Genomic DNA, 23,368 nt, shown 5'->3' with positions numbered 1-23,368 from the left:
CTCTTCCAATTCTCTCCCCCATCCCACTGGGGTGGGGGGAAGTGAGTGAGCGGCTGCGTGGTGCTCAGTTGCTGGCTGAGGTTAAACCACGACAATATCCTAAGATGCAAAAAAAAATAGCCCTTCTCCTTCTTTAACTTTTTCTAATGTATCCATAGGTAATCAGAAATGTTATTAAAGTGAGCCTGAACTTCTGCTTAATAAGGAAACAGATACTAAACTTAAAAGTCTAAGTTCATTACTGAGTATACAGTATCAATGAGCACACAGAATCACAGCTCAGGAAAGATTTTCTGTTTGACTGGCTTCTTTTGTAAAATCAAATCAATTAATGATTCGAGTCAATCAAATGAAATTAAGTTCTTTCTGGCCTAAAACTGTACAACCTGGCTTTTCAAAAAATATTTTACGATTGCTTAATACAAAGGTCTGGGATACAAAATAAAAACAAAAGTAAAATCAAGTCAAGTTCTGACATTGTTTTACCGAAGATAGAATGGGGAGAAGGAACAGGCTAAGAAAAATCACAAAATTAAGAAAAATAAGATGGCAAAAAAAATCTCATATGCTAAAAAATAGACAATTAGCTGCCAATTTTGAGAGAGGGAGACTAAAAAGAAGAATAGGAGAGAACATGAAAGAGAGAGGACTTCAGTCAAAGCTTATATTTCCTCACACAAATCTGTCTGTTCTGGTCTGTGCTCATACTGCTGAGGTTTTGACAGTTGGAAGCTATTAATTTCAGTATTACAAGGCTTACTGAGGAGGATTTATGTTCTTCACAGTCATTAATTCACTTCTGCTTCCTTGATGAAATAAAGGACTACTTCAGAATGAACACTGAAAATTAAACCAACTTCCCTCCCCTTAAAACGTCTGTTTGCCGGAGAACTTCTACTGATCATAGGTCACGCTGGCCTTAACCGATGAGTCAAAACACGTGGGGGTGGAGGGAGAACACGTGCAAATACTTGGAAAATTTTGCATTTAGTAAAATACAAAAATGAGAGGAAAACGTTCCATTTGACTTGATTAAGTAAAAACTTCAAACTACAACAGAGTACATTTGCACTTCTACTGAGAAGATGTAATAGCCCAGTCAAATGACACACTTTATTAGTAAAAAATAGTCTGATCCAAAGTACAATGTAGTCAGTAAAAAGACTGCTTTCATTTACAACATTCATGGCATTCAGTTCCAAGCATATGCATTATTTTTTCAAGTGAAATAAAACAAAAACTGAAAATGTCAGAAGCCAGATAAGGAAAGCTCAGCGTATGCATTCTGGAATAAGGCCTCCCTTCTTGCTTACTGCCCGAAACCAATTACACGTTGAACCTGTCCTACATAGGCTATTCAGAATATTCCTCCACTACAATTAGCATATTTTCCATTTCTCATTCTCTACACGCTTAACTGTACAATTCGTTTAATTGCTGGGTAATTAAAATCCTGCCTGATCAAAGCACCTTTCTTGCCTCTCTTGTTAATACATACATCTTCTGATCTTTTTTCCTTTTTTCTTTTTTTAATTGTCCTCAAGCTGAATCATATTTTTCTAAATTTTTATTCAAATAGTATCTTCTGTGTCCATCAAAGTAATAGAAATCTATTTCTCTGCAGATTCAGTGATACTTTTCACCAACTGCTTTACAAGACAGCTTCTTTTGTCTTTTCAATCTTTTTCCTTACAATTATCTTCACACCTTTTTTTGAAAGTGTAACCCATTTTCATAATTATTTCGATAGCTTTCCATTTTTTAATTTGGATGTTCAATTAATCTATTATTCAATTTACTTCTAACAATACCTAGAAAATTAAGTATCTTGCGTAACTGTGTAACAATTTATCATCATTATGGTGTTTCTCAATCACCTGTTATGGCTTAACTGAAATGTCGTAAGCAGTATTCCCATAAAGAAGTAAACTATGCATAGCTCTTTTTTTTTTTTTTTTTTTTAATTTTTGCTTTAACAATACAGTGGTTTTGTAAATGAAATATTGAAAACAAAGTCACTCACTTAGTCAACATAACAAAATGTATTAGGCACATGTGCCTGAATCAAGCTTGGATGAGTTCATTTTCCTGCTACCACAATGTCCTGTTTCTTTTTCTCCTTTTCATATCCGATTAAACACCATTATTTGGTACTTTCTTTTCTGCCGGTATTTCTCCTGTAACATTGTGTTGGAAACCTTAATGGTCTTGAAAAAATCTAGACTGCATTTATTAACAGATAGTTTCTATTCAGTATGCTCTTATGCCAAAAGTTGCCCTACTTCAGCAGTTTTTTTCCCTCCTTGAGACCTCATCCTCCGATGGATTCAACTCTTGATTTTGCTAAATTAGAGAAATCGGTCTCAGAGAAAATGCAGTTCAAAGCAAGCAAGACTGTATTAGACATCTAAGTAGTGAACACAGAACTCACCTGTCAGATTTACTCAACTTTTGAGAACCGATCTAATTTTACTCAGTGTAGTATCTCCATAGCATAAAACCAACAATAAGTCTTCATTCCTTGATCACCTCCAAAACTTTACTTTTTCCTATTCTGGTTTGATCTGAGCTCTTCTTACAGAAGAAGTTTCCCATGTGAGGTTTCATTAGAGGCTTCTACAAATGTCACATACACCTTTCTTCATAGCTGGATTACACCAGTAGCTCAGAGTAACACTTAAATCCTTTCCAATCACTTCAGACAGCTGAACTTCTAGCAGATTTCTGTGTTAACTAGTCTCACAACAGATAACCTTCTTCTCTGGACTACGTTTCAGCCATTTCATTTATGGTACTTTGGTTTTTGAGATTATCGAAAGATTGTAAGAAATACAGAGTGAGATTTTTTACCAAGGCCTGTAGTGACAGGACAAGGGGTAAGGGTTTTAAACTGAAATAGGGTAGGTTGAGATCAGACATAAGGAAGAAATTCTTTACAATGAGGGTGGTGAGACAGTGGAACAGGTTGCCCACAGACGCTGTGGATGCCCTGGCATTGGAGGTGTTCAAGGTCAGGTTGGATGGGGCTTTGAGCAACCTGATCTAGTGGAAGATGTCCCTGCCCATGGCAAGGGGGGTTGGATTAGATGATCTTTGAAGGTCCCGTCTGACCCAAACCATTCTATGATTCTATGATTCGACACGGTAGCCTGATCTCTTTTTGGAGAGATAGTGGTGCTTACCTTTGAGCCATCAGCATGTTTCATCAGTTTATTCCTCCTCCTCATATCTGCTTTCCTTTTTTTTTTTTTAAGCAAAAATCACTAATGATTCACGCTGGTGAAATTGGTCCTAGACCAATACTTAGACAACTCCCTTAGTATTTATTACTCCATTTTCCCTCCTGCCCCTTCTCACTGCGTTGTTAGAAATGCTGGACCTGCAGCTTCAGCTACCAGTTCTTTCAGAAATCTGAGATGAAGTAACCACTGGCACTCCACCCAATCTGTCTCAAGCTATCTGTCTTTACATAAGAAGTTTTGTTAATTTATTTTCACCTTAGGGTGCTCTCTTTAGCCTTAGCATCTTTTCTTTGAAACCATTACTCGTCCAGTTATGTCTGAAACCCTTTCTCTACAAGCTTTTCCTCTCAGTTTAGAGTAACCAAGGCTTCGGTAGGAATTAGAAACAACAGCTGATTCAAAACATATGACACAATAGCATGTTTTGACACGCGAGAACATTATTCATGTGCCAGATGCCCTAGTTTTATCAAGTTAGTCCATTTTTTCAATGTACTACCCCAGTCCCTTAACACTTTCCAGTAACTAAAGCATGTTGCTTGTTTGACATTGCCAAAATATCCTCCAAAACAGCCCGCACACAAGCTGTTAAGATATGAAAGTGTTCCCACCTCTCTTGCATCTTAAAAATAAAAATGAAAAACCTGAAGATTTTTCTAAATGGATGAGAAAGGTTGGTTATGTAGTAAAATCCATTCACCACCAGATTGTTTCTCAATTTCAGTCTTCCTATAAATCAGACTGTGATGATAATGGCCAGTCTACTGTAATTCTAAAATAGAAGTAATTAAAGAATATTTCAGTTTAAGGAATGAAGAGAATAACATTCATAATTTCTTTGAAGGGCAGACCTTCATATACCCTGCTGATCTCTCCATATTTCCAAGCTTATATCTACATAATCTACATGTTCCTGTGGAGGGCCTATGAGGGGGTTGTTTATTAAAAGAGAAAGTAAAACCACTTCCTTACAGTTCCCCATTAAAACTATTCTTTGAACAAACATCCAAGACAGACTTGGAATTTCAAATATAGGGGAAGAGCAATATTGTAGGACTGCCCCGACTAAAGCAAAACTGTTCACAATGACCATGTCTGCAGAGATCCGGCTCTTTTTAACTAGGTCCCTGGGGGCAACAAACTGTCAGGGTGTCATGATGGCATCCAAAACACAGGCTTAGAGATGTACCGTTTCCTCATCTATGCACTGACAGATACTTTAAAATATTTTCCTCTGTATTCAGGATGCGGTGATTTGACACTGCTGCAATCCCTAAGAGTTAATCACGTAAATTGTGGAAAGAAAGATTTAATTATGGTCTAAGGTCAGACTGGAAAATGCAAAATAAAATGGGTGAGTAGTTTCAGTAATTAATTTTAAGACCCATGAAATATATAAGCTGTGAAAATTGATTCTGATTTGGTGCTCTCTAAAACATACAATGAATTATTACGATAATTTATTTTAAAAGCAATGCTTCCATAAGATGTTTTGTGAAACTTAACCAGCAGAACTTCCAAATAAGCTGTCATAAACCACATGCTCATAAAACACTTCAAAATACTTTAAAATCTACCTCTCCTATTCATTCCAACTACCTGTGAGGGACAATTTAAAACCACCCTTCAAGTTTGAGTTTTTTAGTTTTCTCTAAGTACAATACGCCTACATGATGCAGGTAGACACACAATTTATTGTGAACCCACAACAAAATGTGTAGTATTCTCGACCTATAAGTAAACAATTAAGACTTTGGTTACTAACTATCACTTTTCTTAATTATGATCTGGAGAGCATTCAACAACACTATTGTTAGTTTTCCCTTCAATCACATACTAGCAAATGAAACATCGTGCATTATGAAAAGGTATCCATTATTAATTTAAATGTTATAAACTGTCTTGAAATTCATGTTTATAATGAAGGAAGAAGTGAAGAATGAATGAAATGAGTGAATGAAATAGAAGAATGGATGAAAACCAAAAGCTATTTCTGAACTTTGCCCATGGTGAAGCTTTACCATTGTATGGTTCTTAGAATATTAATGTAAATACCTTCTTTACGGTTCATGTATAATCATTAGTTTTCAGTTATTCAGTTAGTTTCTACAGAGAAAGAAAAGCTAGGTATTTGCCCGATACATTAAAACATTTAGCACGTTTAGATTTGTCTACAGTTCTAAATCCCTAAATCAAATTTCTCTAATAAATCTTCACTCATACATATGAGCATCATCAGGAAAAGATGTCTTTACCTTGTGGTTGCAGGCAGTGAAGGAAGTTAAGTTTATTTTGCTTTATGTAGGAGAATTTATAATAAGTTTCTGTTGCAAAATTTGCATACAGCATGTAAAGTGTTGGGAACCTCTCACTTAAGAGGTACTTCTCATTTGAATGCAGGAATATCCTGAGTCCAGCCTATTCCAGGTTCAAACAACAGTCTATTTCAAACGCAGTCTATCTCAAGTTCAACAACAACATTTTGTGCATAGCGTTTGTACCTATGATAATTTTGCTATGAAATGCAGAAGAGTACCATCAAACTGATAAGTGTTTGGTCTCAGAATTTTGCCTGCTTGCAAAACTTAGCAACATAAATCAAATAAAGATTGAAAAAAATATCGCACAGCCAGCAACTACAAATGCCTCCATCTGATCATTTTCAAATCTAACCACAGAACTTGCACGACATATGCCTTTAAAGAGTCTTGGTTCTCCTCATTAAATTTTGCAGGCTATGTTTCCTTGATTTGATGATATTAATATATTCACCTGAAAGCCACATCTATTCCTACATTTGGTTTGTTGCCCAGCAGTAAAAAGAAAATATGTCATAAATTTTGAAGAACATTGAATTTGCTGGTGTTGAACAAGATTATGTTTTTCAATTACATGTGATTTACTAACCTCCCTAATAGACAACTTAATTTTACAGAGATGTCCTAAATCTTAAAACCAATTTTAAAAACATATTAAGAACTGTCACTCTAGCCTTTACTCTCACTTTAGCCTTTGACGTATTTTCTTTTTGATGATTCCTCATGTTTTAAATACTTTTCCCTTCCCCAGTCATTTAATTATATGAAATCACAACCAACACGGCTCAATAAAAGTCACTTTCTTCCTCTACCTGACAACCTTCAGAGCTGATTTCTAACCCTCAGACCAAAACTTCAATGCCACTAAGTTTTACTTCAACTCTTTGCCTTGCATTTAATGAAAAAAAAAAACCAGGATTGTCAACTTTACATGAAAAATTATTTCAATATCCTTTTATAATTTTAGAAATGTAATATTAACTGTAATATGAATTAAATATGCCAAATTTAAAAGGAATTTTGAAGTCCAGCTTTTATAAATTTGAACAAGAGCCAGTCATTTTTTTAATCAAAACCATGTTAAATATTCATTCATGTTTCAATGTGAGCACTTATAATAAAGTAAACCCTTCAATGTAACCATCAATATAGCAAAAGCCTTGAATAATCATGGAATAAATTTTATTGCATAACACTAAGGCAAAATTTTCAGCCAATATATGCAAAGATTATGTTACAATGATGACTAGTATAAAAGGGTTCACATTAAAACACAAGTTATTCTTAACATACAGAAAAGCAAAGCAAGGCTGTGACTACAAATAGCGTTATACAATTAAGAGAAAAAAAAATCTGACACTACCATATTACAGTATTTTCAAAGTAACTTCTTATCAATGACATCAAAATATTGGATGAGGCAGGACGAGAAAAGAATATCTGTAGACTATTGCCTTATTAATTATATATATTGAGATTATAGTTCTCTTTTAATAGAAATGTTAATGGTCAAAGAATTTTTAAGATAGCTTGCATAAGTTTATCTCATTATTGGTACTCAGTACAGACCATTACCACTAAAAGAGCTGATTCTTACAAGATAGTTAAGGTCAATCACTTCAAAATACCAAGAAAAAAACCACAGGGAAAATGGAACTCGCATTACATCTTAGATGATTTAAAACGCATAACACTTTACCATGCCTGTAAGTGTTGAATAGGAAATATATTCTAGCATTGAAAGACAATTTAAACTCCGAAAGACAACATTTCACATTGTCTAAATACGTGTGTAGACACACACACGCACACACACACTCTTCATTGTCCAGACATTCCAACAACTCCTTATTACTCCCACCTACCAAGCTGAAAAAAACAATCTTTTAATTCCTCCTCCATCTCGCACATTAATAAAACCAAAATTAGCCTGTATTGCCATGGTACACTTTCCAAAGGGACCGCAGTAGCTTTCCTCATGATGACTAGGGCTACCCGGCTACAACATTGTGAAACCAACTAGCAAAGATTTAACTGCTGAATATTTGAGGTTATGGTTAATTAAAAGAAACTAAAATTTCTCCATTGTTCTTAATTTTCATTTCTTGCTTTTGTTTTCAAGTAAAATCAGGCATTTAATCAAAATGTCCTTTCCAATTATCTCCACAGTGAGCTACAGTTTCTACATGGACATATTTTTTGTGTTGTACAAAATAGATAATATATGCAATAGTAATTTCAGATTGAGAAAATCTTAGACATAAAAATAAAGCAGACTTCTGCAAAACCACTATTTTCTGCCACCAGAACTTTCAAAAAGGAGATATCATATGTAAGTTGTGGCAAACCAAGTATCTGAGATCCCACAAGATCTCCCCTTCCCTGCTTTATTTAATGCAGAAAATTAACATGTAGGCCATAATCAGCCAAGAAATTGCACTTCAAAAGATTTTGCAGTTATGAGGCAGAGAATATCACAGAGTTTTGTCTGGTGTTCATACATTCTGAAAACTAAAGTAACCGTGATTCTTTAACTGAATTAAGCAACTACCTGAGAAATTACCAACTCCACAGGCAATCACATTTTAAGGTAAATCAATGCTACGTTCATATTTTCCAACTAGTGCATCAAAGTACCTATGAATATCACCATTTAGGCAGGAATACCAGGTACGATCCTATGATTCCAAAAGCCTCTTTTACTAAGAAAATAGTGGAATTTGGCATGAAAAGAAAATTAAAAGAAGAAAACCAAGAAAATATGAAAAGAAAAAGACTACTGTTTTCATCCTTAAGGCGATCTCCCATGCAAAAGTGTCAAGGGAAAATTTCCAAATACAGAGCCCAGGTTACAAATGTGTTGAAGGTCAATGGCACTCCGCAGAACTAAGATGACTCTCAAGTGACCTGTCTGAGCTCACAACACCCATCTGACACAAACCACTCGTTTTACTGATGAGGACCAGGGCAATCATAGCCAAAGCCAGTCACACAAGCAAGTGCCACCAAATCCTTGAATCCTCTGAAGAACAGAGGCCAGATAAGCATGATTTCAGAGACAGATGTTTATGGTTGAAGTTCAACACGTTTATAACAAAGAACTTTAAACCATTACCAGTTTTCATCTTCTCATCTATAAACAAAGTACTTACAAGTTTTAACATACGGGTTGAGGATGCTCCACATGCTTGAAAAAACATAAGCATTTAAAAGAATACACAAATCCTAGAGTTGGGGGTCATTTGAGTTTTAATAGTTAACGCAGACAATAGTGATGGATCATTGTTCCTTAAAATTGGTCCTCTCTAGGTCATCAAATTAATTAAAACAAGGAGTATAGAGTTAAATTTGCTTTACAAGCAAAAGCTTTGAAAACAATTTTCTGATGAACTGGGGAGATTTTCTGAAACTTGTAACTGACATAGAAGTGTTGGGGATAAAACATCCCATGTTCCAAAGCCTCTGAACAAGCCTTATTAAGAACCTCAGACAGAAGTCACATTATTACGACTCTTCAAAATTAAATTAATTCAATATTTCATTGTTGGAACATAATTCTAAATGCAAAATTAAGAGAAATTATTCTTCCTCACTACACAGAATAAGAACTTTTTCTGTACCTAAAAAGTTAGTAATGCAAATGTCTAGATCGTGGTAAGAAATATACCACAAAGTATATCACAATTCCATATGAAAATATTTTAGAGAAATTACTTTAAAAACACACACTGTCGGGCAAAGGGAAAATTAAGTAGCAGCCACCTCTCATACAACACAACTAGGACTGCAAATTACAAGAAAAAGTGCGTACTCAGGTTTTATATTCACTATCACTGAACAGTGATACTTAAAATAGATATCAATTTTACATTTATCTTCGGCTAAGTAAAATATCTAAAGGAAAATAAAATTCCTAGCAAATTCTTCTGTATCATAGACTACCAGTAAATGAAAACATCATCATTCTCATGCTGCTAAAAATTACAAGCCAGCATATCCTCTAAAAAGATCATCAATAGATTTTGACATTACTCACCCCACTGGAGAGGAGCCAACTGTAGATGCTCCAGGACCAGCTGATTAAGAACGCCTTCCACACTTGCTTCCCCTTCACGCTTCAAGGAAGGGTAAATTGGAATTAAGGAAAATTTTGTCTCAGAGAGAAAAAAGAGCATGTAATATGTACAACTTTTATTATTGCAAACAATTGCAAAAAATTGCCAGCTAGAGATTCATTAAAGGTTAATGTTACATATTTGGTTTATTAACCCATGAATTGGCTAACAATAATAATTAGAGCAGTTGATATTGTCAGAATATAAAAATTTAATTCCACTGAGGAGTGATAAATATGAAGATGCAAAGGTAAAATGTACCTGAACCATAGTAAAACACTAGGGGAAAAAAGTCTGGAAGCTGTAAAAATGCAGAACCTGTAACAATGTGGTGCAGGATCAGAATTCAAAATGACAAATTAAGAGCAATCTGAAAACAAAAAGGATAAAATTTAATAAGGCAATACAAAACGGAACAAATGTGGGCTAGCATAGCTTTGAAGACTGTCTCGGTGCCAGTTCTGTAGAGGTACAGGGATGTTAGACAATGCAGTGACAGTGCCATTATCAAGGGTAAACATCATACCAGAATCGCACAGGCATATAACCTGCAAGCTTCCCTTTCTACTCACTCCCGTATGAGCTCAGTAACAAGCTCAGACTGAAACAAGAAAAATTAGGAAATGTTCTTACTCTAAGGACAGCGAAGCACTGAAATAAACTGTTGGGAAAACCAGAATCTCCATTTTTAAAGGGCTTCAAAACAGGTTACACGAGTGTTAATATAAAAGCTTAGGCAATATCCAATGTAACACAAAGATATATTTTCCATTTAAACAAATTAATAATATTTTCATGTGTGATGCATCAACCAAGATAACATGGATCTGTAAGAGGAAGAGCACTGGATTTCTTTTTTCTAATTCCCTGATTTCAGAAAGGCACTGAGTACAAAGGGCTTTGAAGCACACGCAAATGTCAGCACCATCTTGTAGTTGGGCAAAGCTGCATTCACTGGCTTTGGTACGATTTTGTAGCACAAGAAGCCCCTATCTTGGCTAGGTTGAGAGGAAGAAGTGGAGGTGGAGCAAGCACGGCTCCTTCACGGACACGCATACAGCCTATGAGCGTCTGTGTACTTACACTGGAACTCTGGCAAAACTTCTGTTGTCTCTACAGCTCAGCTCATGCTTTCCCAGAGCGGGAGCATCACACAGAAACAAAATTCAAGAGAGAGGCAGGATCCTCTCCGAGACTTGAAAAAACTCCTTTCCCAACTTTGTAATCTTCAAGTGAAACAACCATAGGTGAAGTGATGTCCCACAATAATTAAGGGCTACGCTCCCAGTAAGATTCATCAAGGTTTCAAGCAACAACTCCAAAAGTACTGGAACCATCTTGCTCAAAAATAGATTTAAAAAGTAGAAGAATATATGAGCTGTTATAAACAGCTCCTAAATGTGATCAGTTCTTTTTCTGCAGAACTCTGGAAAGAGAGGCACATCATCTGACTGATAAAGTATGTTCTCATCTGTGTCATTTAAAAGAAAATTAACAGGTACTGCAGATAACTAATTTCTACCACAGGACATAATTTTAGAGGCTCTCCAGGAGATTTAAAAGAGAAGTCTTGAAACCTCAGATTAAAATGAGATCTAACAATTAGTGATTGAGACTCAAGAGCTCAAGGAGATGATAGAAGAGGATAATCAATACATTGTATAGCATTCTTGCCATTTTTTTTTTTAAATAATTCTCATTATACCCTGAAAAATGTCTTAAATAGCTTTTTTTTCCCCTAAAAGGACTACGAATGAAGAATTCACAAACCCCAAAGAGTGTGAAAGCCATAACCACCATTAAAAAAAAAGCACCTATTTGGAAAACTGAAGGCAGCAGAATACCACCTTAGAAAAACATTGCTGCTGAAAAATAAGACTCAGGACACCAGCACAACAGAATAATTCCTGTAAACGAAACTATGGGATAGAGACTACATAATTTGGATTACTTCATAGATACAGCAGATAAATAATTCTCTCACATCTTTAATGTAAGGAATATGTGAGAGAAAACACTAATAAAAAGGCAGTATTTAAAATAAGTTTTAAAACAGAGTGGATGCCATTAACTGTAACGTTAAACTAACTTAACTGTAATTTACTTACAACTGGCTCACAGTGGTGTCTGGAATATTACAATTTTTTACTGCTTAAAGCTCCATGGAAAGTTTAATGTCTCAGATACCATTATAAAATGACTATAAAATAGGTGATTCTCCATACTTTAGCATTGGTAAATGCTATCAAAGCAGATCCGTGTATTCATAAGGAAAATGCATTTTGCAATTTCAAATTCAACACAACTACAAATTATTTCTGAAGCCAAGTGCTTCTTAGATTGGGTGAAAAAAGTATGCATAGCTATACCTCAACTAATAAAAAAATGACATACCGACACTTCTTAAATCCTGTGGCCAGTTTTGGTTCCCCAGTTCAAGACACTGAAATACAGGATAAAGTTCCCTGGAGTTACCTTAGAGTCCTCAGGGTTACCAAGATGATTAGAGAGCTGACGCACATAACATACGAAAAGAAGTTGAGAGAACAACCAGAGTTGGTCTTGAGAAGAGAAGAAAGCCTAAGGAGACATTTTATTGCTGTCTATCATAGTGGGAGGGTATAGAGAAGATGGAGCCAGGCTTTTCTTGGAGGAGCATAGTAATACAAAGAGGGGCAATGGACACAAGTTGCAGGGCAGGGTGTTATACCAGACCTGAGCAGGTTCCTTTCAACCTAAATTATTCTACAATCAATGTAACCTCGCTGTCTTGAGATTACTCCACAGGAAGACCTGGCAGTGCCAGTGGCATTCAGTGCAGTATTCAGGCTGCCCCATAGGTATGGCAAAATAGACTCAAACATAATGTAAATGCCTAAGTTGCACAAACCGATTCAGAAAACACGCTTTCCCTTGCCAGCAAATCCCAAAAGTACTTCATGCAACCAGTACCTAAAATCTTGCCCTCAGAGCATCTAGTCCAGCTTAAGCTCTGCTGCCAAGCAGACTCAAAGACAAAAATCACTGAAGTTGACAGAGAAGCTCAGTACAGTTGGTATAGTCTAACCATTCCTAATGGACACAAATAGCATTGAATTTCATATCATTGATCTTTGTCTCCTGACTGTATATCACGCAATTATACAAAATTGCTCATTATAGTGCAAATACAAACCGAACGTTGTAGCAAACTCATTGCCCTGGAGATGAAAAGCAACCAAAATATGCAGTAATAAAATGTCAGAGCAAAAAGAGAGAAAAGCTTAACTCAAGAGTTTGCCTATTTTCTAAGACAAGCCTTTAGAAGTCAATGAAAGCAAAGCAGTTGGAACAGGGGGTGCCAATATACCCTTCCATTCTTAGCTCAAAGTGGAACCTGATAAATGACAAAAGTGTAAGGTCCAGAATTTAAAATTCATCAAAAAAAATTGCACAAACGGAAGTACAGACTGCCAAAGTTAAGTCTGACCTTGCAGAATCTATCTACTTATCCTCCAAGCATTTTGCTGAAATCTCACCGTGATTACAAACCTGCTTTTCCATAGGAGTCAGATTCTTAAATGCCTTTGTTGACCCAGGTCTCACTTCCAACACTCAAATCTTTGTTATTAACAACACATACATCAGCCAGGACTGCAACAGTTGACTTCCAGTTTCCAGTGCCACTGTTCACATTTGGCAGTTCAAGACATGTTCATTTCCACAATCAAATGACTTTCAACGGAGGCCTCAGAGCCAATGAACACACAACCACCAGATGTTGTTTAAAAAAAATAAAAACTAAAACCTAATTTTTCACAGTAGACACCTTTATTTCACGTTTCTTTAGCAACAGATTGTACATGATATAAACTGTTTCATACCGAAAACCTGAATGACAGTTAAATTAGCTAGTTATTTCCCCAAGGAAAACATTGGTCTTTTATACTATCTTGATTGTCTAATGTGTACCTCGGTACCCACAATTATAACACAGCATGTTATCTAAAACCTACTGCTTAAAAAGACAATAGATTTTTAAAAATGGTTTCTATCTTAAAGTTACTCATGTTTTTTCTCTCTGCAGCATTCCACATCTTGCATCCTTCTAAAAAGATTTATTTTCAATAACGTATTTCTCAGTTCCTTTGCAAATAAATACAGGTGGAAGCGTGCACACAATCATAAACAAATTAGCAAATGTTCATAAATAAAAATTATACTAATGAAAAACAAATTTAAATGATTAATGATCATAGTTTACTTATAGCAGTAGCCTTAGCCATATTTTAAGCTTTCTGCTTGATTATTATTGTGGTACTTTATTATTAAAACTAATTACAGGCAGTTATTGAGGTTCTTATATAATAGTTACTTTCAGAAACAATTGTTGATGCTAAGAAGCTGCATGGAAATGTGAAGCTCCATCCAACTAAAGCTTTTCTAAGGAAACCTTTACTAATGTTCAAAAGTTCCACAACATGCAATATTCTCATAACCGAAGATCCTTAATTATGATCAAGATGAAGTCATCAAAAGCTGAATAGGCACACAGAAAAGTAAATTTCAATAACAGTTATCAGTGGTTTGCTGTCAAGCCCAGACAGCGTATCAAATGAGATGACTCAAGGTTCTGTCCGATACATAATAATTTCAAACTTCTGATTGGCTACTTAGATGATGAAATACAAAAACATTATAAAATTTATGTATTTGGAAGAGATGTCAGTGTTCACAAACCTAATAAATGAGTGGAACTTATGAAGATCACTTAGATGAAATTCAGTGAAGAAAAGTTCCAAGTATCACCCTGGAAGGAATCAACAAATCTATAAATGGAAGTTGGGAATAATTATTCAGTCAGTTATGCTGGACCACATGCAAAAAAATCAATCAGACATGGGACACCTGCAAAAGAAGTCAAGAATAGTTCTCAGGGCAAGCATCATATCTGAAACATGGAAGGTATAGCTTTTATTCTACGAGAAACCTCACCTGAAGTATTGCTTCCAGCTTTGGATCCCACATATCGAGAAAAATATAGCTATACTGCAGAACAACATCAGCAATATGACTGAAAGAAAATGTGCTTTGAAAAAATGTTGGCAATTAGGTTTAAATATAGAAAACAAAAAACCGAGGAAGGGGCACACAGTAAAATTTCAAAAACGTAAAAAAACACTGCAAATAGGACAGGCTTCATATAAATCACAGCAATTAATGCTGAAGTAAGAAAAAATGTCTAACTATTAGAAAAGTTAAAAATGGAACGTGATATTTAAGGTGGCACTGGAAGTTTCATTTTTCAAAGGCTGATAGGGCCAGGTTTAGAATATTTTCAAGAAAATTACTCCAAAATGCTATAGTCTCATTTCACTGAAAGAGCAATTCTTTCACAGTACATTAGAAAACTTTTCTGGCTGCAGTCAAACCTGGGTAGAGCAGGAGACGGGGGGAGGAAAAGGAGTTTAGTTTTCAACAGTCATTCTCTGACCCAGCCCACCACGCGGCTGCACAAATCACAGAATAATTTATATTGAAAGGCAATTCCAGAGTCGCTGTCCAACCCTGTGCTCAAAGCATGGAAAATACTGAAAATGCATCAGGCTGTTCAAGGCCTTGACCAGAATTTTTCAGTATCTTCAAAGACATCAATTTTACAGCACTTTTGGACAACCTGTTCCACTATCTGAGCACCCTCATTGTGAAAAGGATTTTTCCTAGTACCTAACCAGAATTTACCTGGCTGCAACTTGCTACAGTCACCCTGTGCTATGCCTTGCTTGAAGAGTCAGATGTACCTTATTGAGTGCTGCAACTCTTGGGCTTTGAGAAGGTTGCCCTCAGAGGTCCATCAGCTCTCCTGGACCCCTGTGCTCCTGAGGGCAGCCTCCTGTGCAATCCTGCCTAACAGTTCCTCAAAGTCTCCTCTCCTAAAGTCCAGAGTCATTCTCCTGCTACTTGCCTTCCTCACTTTCCTTGGAATATTAAACTCTACCATCTCGGGGCGACGGTAGTCAAGGCTGCCATCAAACTTCACCCCTCTAACTGGATCTTTGTTATTTTCAAGTAGCAGATCCCACACAGCACATGCCAAATCAAGCCATCCAGCACCTGTACACAAAAAGTGTCCTTAAAGTACACCAGAAATCTCCTAACCTGCAATTGGAAGACTTCTTCCAGTTGTTAAAGGAAGAATCCGTCCAGCTTTGGTTCTTGATTGGGTGGTCTGTAACAAATGCACACTGCATCACCCTGTTGGACTTCTCTGTTCTTGATCCAAAAGCTTTCAATTGGCCCACCGCTCATTTCCTAACAATTCCCTGTGCACTTCAGCATCTCTGCCCAACCTTCCTAAATAACCCATACCCACCTGTCAGTGCACCCTGTTCACACAAACTACCAACTATGTCTCTGAAATCCCGACGACACCAGAGCTCTGCAACTGCATACTGACCTCTAATTCCTCCTCCACATGCTTTTGCAAGTTCAGGCGTAAGCATCTGACATAGGCTCTCGATCACACTTCAGGGTAGATTCAGAGATCCTAACCCATCACTTTCTCCTGCCCATGCTTCCCCCTTCTTGCACTGCTCTACAGGCTTTGGGGTCCATCCTGCAAGGCACCAAGTTTAAAGCTAGACTCACTTAGACTAGCAAGTCTGCTGGCAATGTTCTTACCTCACTTCATCAGGAGGGTGACAAGAGGCACCCAAAGCTAGAGTACAGAGAAAGACTGTTCATTAAGCAGCAGCAAGAGTTATGACAAGCTAAAACAGATCTAAAACTGAAGCATAACTAACTTCTGGATGCTACCCCTAGCCAAAGCTTTCTGTGCTTCCTATGAAAAATCCCTTCCGACATCTGAACATTGATAAATCTTTGTTTACTCTTCTAAAAAGGAGGATCACCTGAATGTGACCAAATTATCTGAAATAATTCTGAACATATTTGAATTTCTGAAGTCAAAATGTAGATGGCACAAAACAATGGAATACTCTGAAGAGTAATAATCTATGATCAGTCTAACACAGAGCGTGGAAAGACCACAAAGAGAAGTTTAACCTGCCCTCCATCTTCCACATGGGTAACATGACATTTCTTAACTCAAGATTTTGAAGAAGTCAGGTACAAACTATCAGTAAAGATATGAAAATCTTAGAGCACTCAGCAACAGACACAGCACTCTAGAAACTTCAAAGGACACAGCACAGATGCCTTGATCCACAAGTCAGAATGCATAGAAGGTCCCTGAAGAAAATATAAATGGTATTTAAAAATATTTAGAAAATATGAAGAGAAGCATAATTTGAAAATACTAGCCACCTTAATACTACATGTGCTCCGTCTGTTCAAATCCTGTGTTAAAAAAAATCCAATTGTTAAGCTGATACCAGATGCCATCTAACATGCTAAAAAACAAGACAGCATGTTCTTAATTTAAATGATCTCAATACACCTATCATCTCAAAGATACACTAAATTACATTACTCCAGAATTTTTCTTAATTGAAATGGCATGGCAGTAAGCTTTCCCATAAGAAGGTCTATTTTCCTAATAATTTTCATTCTATCAAAAATGTACAAATGTTGAATTGAATAATATGCTGTGTTGTCTTTACCTCCTGCCTTCAGCCCTCCAAAAAGTATAAGAAAATCGATCAAGTTTTACAATACTTTCACAAACAAAGCACTGAAAATCTCATCACTTGAAACTCTGAATATTTCAGTGGATAAAGCCATGGAAAATGGACTTTCCATACTGGAAAATACTTCTGGTGCTCTTCAATACATACAACCTGAAATCCTCATCCTTTGTGAACTATTTTTGGCCCTCACAGGAGTTTCATGTAACAAACTTTTCACTGCAGTCAATGTAATCCACACACTTAAAATTTGAAACTTTTGTTTATGTGACTGTTTCATATGGTATGAACCAAAACAGTAAGAATTTAAGGATTTGCAAGCTAAATAATACAGCCCTTCCCTTGTAAACAATAAGATTACTTATAACAAAATTGTCTAACAGTGTTCTCTAAAATACACATTTCTCCTCTCATGCATATACTTAGCAGAGAAAGGGTAGCTGGAGAGCTCAAAGTAGTTCAAAGATGGTAGACATCAAAGAGATCACTTGGTCTTACCATTCAAAAGACTTTTGCAAAAACGCCTTCTAAAGTAAGAAATATAAGCAACTATATCCCTTTGTATTTTTGCAAATACTTTTTATCTCTTGGCTGCATTTAGGCTGGCTTCTGAAGGAAAACAAGGCTTATGCAGTTAAGCCATCCACCCATTTCTCCCTGTCTGTCCATCGGTATGTCTGAAATAAACTCTGCCGGCCAGCGTCAAATTACTCTGGTGGGAGGACAGATGTCTCAGAAACGAAGTTTGAGAAACTTAGCAGAAGTGAGAGGAGCGATTTTTTGTTACTAGTTCACATCTAAATGTTGCTGTAAGAAATAAAAGGATGAGAAAGACTGACTCTACTTGAGACATGAAATCTGGAAAACAGCGCACACATGCAATTTGTTGCCTTTCATCAGAATACTTTTAGTTGTAGGAACTGAGAGAACATTCATAACAAATCTTAAAAACACAGAAACTAATGCTTGCACTGAATTTAACACAGGGAATTCATGCATTGTTCTATTGGTTTTCTAAGGTACTGACTTCAATGTCAGCCATGATAGTTTTGGTATCAAAATTAGGTTTAAATACAGAACACAGAATGGATGTAAACAATGCTCTCAGCAACAGAAATGAATGAGGATGTATTTTTACACCCTGACAAAATTATTACAACTATGCATTCAATTCCAGTGTAAGAATTCAACTATGCTATCAAAGAATATTTATATCTTTCCATAACACAGAAATTTTCTAAGTGAGTTCTGGTTAAATATTAACATTTTTGCATAAATGGAACTCTTTCTGAAATGTTGCTTAGGGAGCCTGGATGGAACCAGGCACTAGGAATCTCATTTATGTCTCAAGTGTTGCCTTTGACAAATCCTGTGCAGCTAATTTAATAATTAGTAATGAAAAATCATTTCCGATCACTAGATAAAAGTAGAATTAAAAGTACAAAAAGAGAAACCACGATTTGATTGCCACTGTTCTCTCATTTCCTGCCACCCATTATCACGTGAATTTGAGGATGATCGGAGTGAAAAATCTAAATCTCCTGGAAGATGCTGAGTATCAGCACATGGCTTGAGGGGCTGTTGGCTGCACAGAACGTTTCTCTGATTAAAATTATGAAAAAGTGTATTTTTGACAAGCCAAGCACAAGATTTTTTATGGAAATCATGAAATTTGCAGCAACCCCATTGGTTTATTTTAACTCTAAACTGAATGTAATTTCTTATTAATAATCATAAGGCAATATTTTACCACATTTAGAATGATTATGGGGATTTTATGTTTAGAATGAATAAAGTCATCACGCAAGTCCTTTCCAAGCCTTAGAAAGGCTACCCAATATTAGATATATTACTAAATCTGTAAAGAGGACTTGGAAATAAATTATTCTAATATGTTCTGATTTGCTCAAATTTAATTAAATATATGAAAATTTTCTAAAACCAGCTTCATGTATTTCTTCATGATTCAGTTACTCGGTGTGGGGGAGAATAGAAAAATTTGACCCTATAAAACTACTACTCATCAATCCTAACTATACTTCCTCAGTTCCCTAGAAGTTGGGAAAAACACACAGGGTTTGTGGCAGGCTCAATGACTCAGAAAAAGCCATTATAGTAAGACCCAAGCATCGTCTAAATAATATACAGCACAATTAACCTTAAACAGTCTATAATTATGATAAGCTTCATAGTTCTAATTACTTTTCAGTAACACTGTTATAAAGTGAGTTGAATTATAAAATAAAATGTGTCATAGGGCATCTATTTATATATTTTTAAAGCAAGTATTTATGAAAGGATATAATTTTCCAGCAAATATCCAGCTTGCTGTTAATCTCCAGACCTTTTGCTTGTTGCCTTTCTTCTTCCAGCTGCTTTGCATTCGCAAACTGTGTCCCATCGGTAGGGGATTCTGGGAAGCTCTCAAAATTGAACTTGTCAACTTGGATAGCCATACTGTAGCAAAGGGAAAAGAAAGAGGAAAAAAACCAGGACTTTTACTATAACAATTTTACAGATATTACTTCTGCAGAAAATGCAGACCACTGTAAAACCAAGCACAATATTAGTATATTTGTCTCAGTGGCATCTAGTCTGTATACTAACGACATATAAGCCATATGATTTATGCTACTGAAAACAGAAGTCTAAGCCTATTGAAGGTGGTAAGATTTTTTACAAATCATCAGTCAACATCTTAATGCCTTTGTGCGTGGTACACAAGACATCTGTTTTGCAGCTGCAACCAGTTGACCTTATTGTGGTTCTGCAGAGCCTGAGAGAGCACCTTCATCTGCCTTCACTCTTGGTATGTAAAAGCTCCTGGTGTGCTTAAGACTTGCTGAAAAAAAGCAACAAGACTGGGCCAAATGCTGATGAACATACTATTTAGAGCAGTTTATTAATCCCAACCTATACACAAGTGAAGCAAAATATTATATGCAAAAGTGTCTCCTGAAGTGAACAGTAACACACTTAGAAAGCCATGTGTACTTCATTGGTTTTACAAGCCAACTTCCTAAATTTTCCTTTAAAAATTTCCTTACAAAACTCAGGAAGGAAAGACAAAATAACCACAGTACTAGGGCCTAAATGTGGCCCTTGTGTCTTTTTCTTTAAGAAGATACTTCCATCTTGCTTAATGTCTCTTCATGAATTACAGGCAATATTAATTTCAATATCATAGTATAATTCATTGGTAGTAAATGGTTAAATAATTGCTTTATTAAATGTACAGTAAGGCATAAAAGCAAATTAAATTAAATATATTATGCTATAATGCATACTAAATACTTATATGTTAAACTAGAATCACTAATCTAATATAAAGGGAATTTAGACCAGCTCACATCACATGAAATGTGGTTATAGCAGATCTAATATACTGTGCTGCCAAAACAGCTTTAATTTCCTGAATCGTCTGAAATAGAAAAATAATTAGGGAAGAATTAAAATATATTGCTCTTGAGATGACTTTGCACTTAGGGAAAACAGAAGACCAAGCAACAGCTTTGAAAACCGTTCGTGATGAAATGCAACTGCAGTCTAAGAAGGGGTATAGGAAGGGCATTTCACAAAACCACAGGATTACTATTATTCCTTTATCTATTTCTACATATAAAGAGGGAAACATATTCTATAAATGTTGCCAAAAGGAAAACACTAGTAACGAAAGTCAACAAGAAAGGGCTTTGAAATCCCCCCAGGCCAGAAGAGATTTTCTATAATTAGCATTAATTTAAAAGAATCTTGACCCTAAAAGAAACTCGGAGAAAATACACGGCAATTACAAGAACAAGGAATAATCTAGAGCTTATGAAGTTTACTGTGGAAAGATGAATTCAAATAGGCCCATCAGGCTTCACCCTGAGCAAAAACTGACATCTCAGGAAAAGCTGTTAATGTTCCAAGACTACCTTCATCATTAAAAAGTACAAACACAACACTGAGACAAAGGTGGCACAATTACTGTTTCTATAAGCTACCTCTTCTGCAGACAGCATCTTTGCTCATCTTCACATTTAAAAATCAAAAAAGGCAGAGGAATTAACCTATTCCTCTCTGAGGGGTGTTTTTGTTTTGGCTATTTTTTCTACAGCAAGAGATCATTAAGAGTTCTTCATTTGCATGCAAAGACCATCCCGTGGGCATATAAAAAAGCTAACATGAGCTACAAAAGTGTATCACAGTAACTGCCGGAATCAAGCCAGAAATAAAGAATGTACTGAAAAACACCTAGATAAAATCTGTAGAGTGGATTTTTAAAAAAAAATCCGTCCTGAAACTATGACTAACACCATCAGTTCTTACTGGCATTGAAATATGATTCGATTCTGCAAATGCCGGTTGAGTTTCCTGGATTTTGCATGGCCAATGCATGTGGAAGACAGAGACGCAACTGGAAGATTACAAAATCAGTTTTGCCTTTGTTTCCGAGATTACTTCATCACTCTGTAGTACATGAGCAGATGCAAACCCAGTACTTGATTTCTATTATATACACAGCACTGCTTAAATTCTCACATAAATACTCATAGTTAGTTACCTATAGTCATATTTCAACAACAAATAATCTTAGTTCCAAACAGTCAAACGTATTTAGAATCCATCTCCCAACAGAGCTTGAAAACAGCTCTCATCTAATTACTGTGCCACGCTTAGAAAAGAGAATGATATATTAGAAAAACAGTCCTGCCTAACAATATTTAATATTTAATTGAGGGCATTCAGATTGCATTCTTCTGTTAATGGATCATTACTGGCATTATGGTAATTTTTTTTCTGGAAATTAAATACGCGTGTAAGCACTTTTTTCTCCAACAGTCTACAATAAATCCACATCAGCTTCAGGAATACAGCCTAGATTACTCTTAACAACAGTTCATTGTAGAGCTCTGTTTAAAATAACTTTTATTAAGCTCTAAGGTATGGAAAAGTTTAGTAAATAGGGCTCCTAGTACTCAGAACCTCTACTAATTTTTCAAATCTTTTAACCATGTTTTTATTTACACTGTGTATACTGTATTTAGCACAGTGACACCTCATGTCACATGAGAAGATACAAAACCACCCCCAACAACATACTTGCCAGCTAGAAAGTGAAGAGGTCTGAGTAAAAGAGAACTATGGAGAGAAAAATATCTCACACAAAACAATATTACAAATATTGCTGTAGGCAGAATATATGAAAGCAACAAACATAAAATAAATTTTTTCAAGACTATAGTTACACTCAAAGTAAAGCATGACAAAATTAAATCCTAGCTCCTTTTCTTAAACATATATCCCTTTAATCATCAGTATTCTGTTTCCTCTTGTGCTAAAAATATTCGTATCGAGTTTTGTCTCTGCATTTTTTATCAAAAATGTTGCTTCAGTATTTATTCCTCAGCCTATGGAATGTGTAGTAAATTGGAAGGCTTTACACAAAAGTAAAAACAAAATATAAATACCATAACCTAAATCAGTCACTCATCCTTAAAAATTCACCCCTACACAAACACGGCTTCTTCACTTCACTTTTAATGTGATGATTTCTCCCATCTCAAAAGATGCATTTCACCAGTGAGGTATTAACAAACGGACAAACAATTCCTGAAGCCAGTTGACTGAAGGAGAAAATGGTTAGGCTGGACATTGGATTACAATCACCAACTAAAAAAAGGACTTTTCATTTTTTAAGTGATCTGTAGAGATCACATGGGCTTTATCCTAAAAGAAGCAGAAGTCAGTGAAAGGCAACCTCCTGAACATTGCCCAACTTTGTCACTGTGCTGTGCATCAGAATAATGAAACTGAAATATACTTTAGCTGTAAAAGTCTTTCTCCAGTTCTGTCTACAATTACTTTACAACCTATGTTTCTTGTCAAGAGTTCTCTGCACTTCTTTTCTCCCCAAATTTGTCCTTGTTTCATAGAATTATAGAATAGTTTGGGTTAGAAGGACCTCTAAAGGGTCATCTAGTCCAAACCCCTTGCAATGAGCAGGGACATCTTCAACTAGATCAGGTTGCTCAGAGCCCCGTCCAACCTGACCTGGAATGTTTCCAGGGATGGGGCATCCACCA

At 35.9% G+C, this 23,368-nt stretch overlaps 1 protein-coding gene across 2 annotated transcripts in view; it reads right to left on the bottom strand.

Annotated features, from left to right (window-relative positions):
• Positions 1–23,368, bottom strand: part of TRAPPC9 (trafficking protein particle complex 9) — a 562,867-nt gene that overhangs the window by 265,996 nt on the left and 273,503 nt on the right. For both annotated transcript variants that reach the window (XM_009285082.2, XM_019473612.1), the window contains 2 exons: positions 19,604–19,757; positions 9,597–9,687 (listed from right to left, as the gene is read on the bottom strand). In XM_009285082.2, coding sequence (XP_009283357.1) covers positions 9,597–9,687; positions 19,604–19,757 — 245 coding nt within the window. The remainder of the gene's footprint in view (positions 1–9,596; positions 9,688–19,603; positions 19,758–23,368) is intronic.

Source organism: Aptenodytes forsteri, unplaced genomic scaffold (assembly GCF_000699145.1).
Source record: "Aptenodytes forsteri isolate BGI_AS27 unplaced genomic scaffold, ASM69914v1 Scaffold182, whole genome shotgun sequence".
NCBI classification, from domain to species: domain Eukaryota; kingdom Metazoa; phylum Chordata; class Aves; order Sphenisciformes; family Spheniscidae; genus Aptenodytes; species Aptenodytes forsteri.
Note: the sequence above shows the minus strand (reverse complement) of the source record. Positions and strands in the feature narration are given on the sequence as shown.